Source organism: Saccostrea cucullata, unplaced genomic scaffold, assembly GCF_032062105.1.
Source record: "Saccostrea cucullata isolate Sc308-1 unplaced genomic scaffold, CSIRO_AGI_Scuc_v1 ctg7409, whole genome shotgun sequence".
Taxonomy (NCBI): domain Eukaryota; kingdom Metazoa; phylum Mollusca; class Bivalvia; order Ostreida; family Ostreidae; genus Saccostrea; species Saccostrea cuccullata.
Window position 1 is genome coordinate 16709 of NW_026927758.1, and position 2973 is coordinate 19681.

The 2973-nt window shown below is 36.4% G+C and overlaps 1 protein-coding gene across 1 annotated transcript; it reads left to right on the forward strand.

Moving 5' to 3' along the window:
- The first annotated feature begins 875 nt into the window (after positions 1-875).
- On the forward strand, positions 876-1754 carry LOC134275468 (piggyBac transposable element-derived protein 4-like). The gene has a single exon (XM_062757754.1). It carries the CDS (start codon positions 876-878, stop codon positions 1752-1754), a length of 879 nt encoding a protein of 292 aa, XP_062613738.1.
- Positions 1755-2973: the final 1219 nt, after the last annotated feature.

Below are 2973 nucleotides of genomic sequence, written 5' to 3' on the forward strand. Positions count from 1 at the left end.
GCACGTTTGTATACATGAACAAACTGTCCCACCTCCTTGCTGAAATGGATACTTTTTGCGCCTCTATCGCAGGAGAGTTACAATCTCGAAACTCGCGTATTCTTGTGCCTTATTCCCTGGAGATTTGATAACACACACATGCTTGATAAGAGATATGCCTAAACAAATTCCAACACCAAACTCATTAATTTATCTTTAACTGGATGCATGTCCAGTCATTATTCCCAAGAGACAAATGAAATTACATTATCTTCTGTGCAATGTAAAAATTGTTTTTAACACTTGATGATGTTTCTTTAAGTTTTTATGAGTAGTTTTAAGCTGTAGTTCGCGTTTTTGTACAGATATTCTAGATTCTATATCTCAAACCTTATACATGAGTCCAAAATGAACAAGTCAATTAACATTTTTAAAAACCGGTGAAATGCAGAAAAATGAACAAAAAGAGTTGGAAATTCCAGGTGCACAACTTCAGATTAATCCTTGCAATAGTTTCTGAGAAACGGTCCAGACAAAACCACAAAATAAAAATGGAAAAACACCTGTAAAATTCAAAATAATAAACCAATCAAGATGAAAATTTCAGGTGCTCAACTTCATATGGTGAATAATATGTGTACAAATTTTCAGACAATTCCTTACAATAGTTTCTGAGTAATGGTCCGGACAAAATCTCGTCTACAGACAAACAGACAGACAGATGGATGGACAGACGGACATGGTGATTCCAATATACCCCCCCTAAACTTCGTTTGCAGGGGGTATAAAAATGTTACTGCGTTTGAACATTTTTTAACCAGTTTGTTTGTTTCGATTCTCTTTTGGGAATTTTCTTCAATGAAATTGGGAAAAACACATACTTTTTACCATTGGGAATGGGGCCTTATACAGGCCCCCTACGACCCCTAAAAAAACCCTGGTTTGACGCGGATGATTTAGAATTTGACGAGGAAAACTTAACACAATTCCAGGGTGACGAATGGATGCAAGGAAACTTACACTTCCGTGATTTCAATATCTACGGTGAGAAAAAAATTAATGTCGATCTCGGAGAAAACGCAGAAATGATAGATTTTGTGAAACTTTTTATTGATGATCATGTTATGGACATTATGGTTCAAGAAACCAACAAGTATGCCGCAGATTTCTTGGCGTCTCTGCAGGGACAAAATCTGAAACGTCAGTCAAGATTCAGGAAATGGAATGACGTTTCGCAGGATGACATGATGAGGTTTTTGGCCATTATAATCGGTATGAGACTTGTCCAGCTCCAAGATATCCAAGATTATTGGTCTAAAGACGAATTATTGGAGACCCCAGGCCTCAGAAAAATATTGCCCAAGAATAAATTCCTTCTGATGTTGTCTTTGTTGCACGTTTGCAACAATGACAATAACATTCCACGAGGACAGGACGGACATGACCCCATCTTCAAAATAAGAAGAATATTTGACCACCTGAAGCAGAAGTTTGCTGATGTGTACTCCCCAGGTGAAAATGTAGCCATAGATGAAGGTATGGTTGCATGGAGAGGTAACCTTTCCTTCAGAGTTTACATGCCGGACAAGCCTGACAAATTCGGGGTAAAATTCTTCATGTTCTGTGACTCGTCCAATGGATACTGTTCACAAATTGAAATCTACACTGGTTCCTCAGATGCACCATCAGAAAAAGAAAAAATCTATGACCTGGTCATGAGACTAATGAAACCATACCTCAACAAAGGACACAAACTATATGTGGACAATTTTTAATACGTCACCTGTCCTGTTCCACGATTTGAGACAGCATTTGACAGGAACTTGTGGTACGATGAGATCAAACCGTAGAGGAGTTCCAAATGAAATCAAAAATGTGATATTAAAGAAAGGAGAGTCTGTTGGAATGACAAATGGAACATTACAAGTGTTGAAGTGGAAGGACAAGAGGGATGTTCTCATGTGTTCCTCTATCCACAATGCAGACCTCGTCGTCGTACCCGGCAGGAATGATAGAACAACAGGAGAACCAGTCCGCAAACCTCAGTGTATCCTGGACTACAACAAGCATATGGGTGCTGTTGACCGATATGATCAGATGATCGTATATCCAGCTTTCAAAAGGAGAACAATCAAATGGTGGAAGAAAGTGTTCTTTCACCTTCTGATGATGTCGGTGTTGAATGCCTACCTCCTGTATAAAGAACACTGTAAGAAATACTGTACAGCAGGAAATTAACTCGCGGAGTTAATATTCGCTATATTCGCGGAAAAAGAAATTACGCGAATTCAACATACAGTGAATAATTCTTTAAAAGATTTATAAGCCTTAGGATAAATTGAAATTTTATTATTATCTGTGATTTGATACATGTTGACTGTCTTTATAATTATGCGAGTGTATGGATCAATAACAAACACGTAGTTGTTTGTGTTTTTAAAGCTTATTAATTGTTCAATTTATTTCTAAAGCTAACGATTAATTTTTTTCCATCCAGAAGACGTGCCATGTAATTATTTCATAAAACATGCTTGTTTAATTTCACCCGTGCGTATCACTCACTCAGTCATTATATTTAATCAAGACACGTAATAAACAGGGTAAATATAATTAATTTCAATTATATGATTTAAAGTTCAACATTTTGACAACAGTACAATTTTTTTCTGATCTGGACTCGGAAATTAAAAAATCTGAAAGCGTAACATTATTTTGACTTTGAACAAATGGGGATCAGTCCGGTGTTTCGTTATTGGTTAATTCAATCGGGATCAAAATCAACACAATATACAGGCTTGACTTTTTTGTCTGATATGCGCAATAAACAGGTACAAACTTTCGTAAGATAGAGACAGGAAATATGAGTTTAAACAATAAATACTTAAAGAAAAGTACTTGCAAGTACTATTTAAGAAATTTATTATTTTTTCCTTTCCGCGAATTTAAACAACCGCGATTTGCTGAAAATTGAAGAAATAGCAATCTTTTCCGACC

What these genes read in the sequence shown, in the direction of transcription:
- LOC134275468 (XM_062757754.1), top strand. Translation starts at nt 876, where the DNA reads ATGGGGCCTTATACAGGCCCCCTACGACCCCTAAAAAAACCCTGGTTT.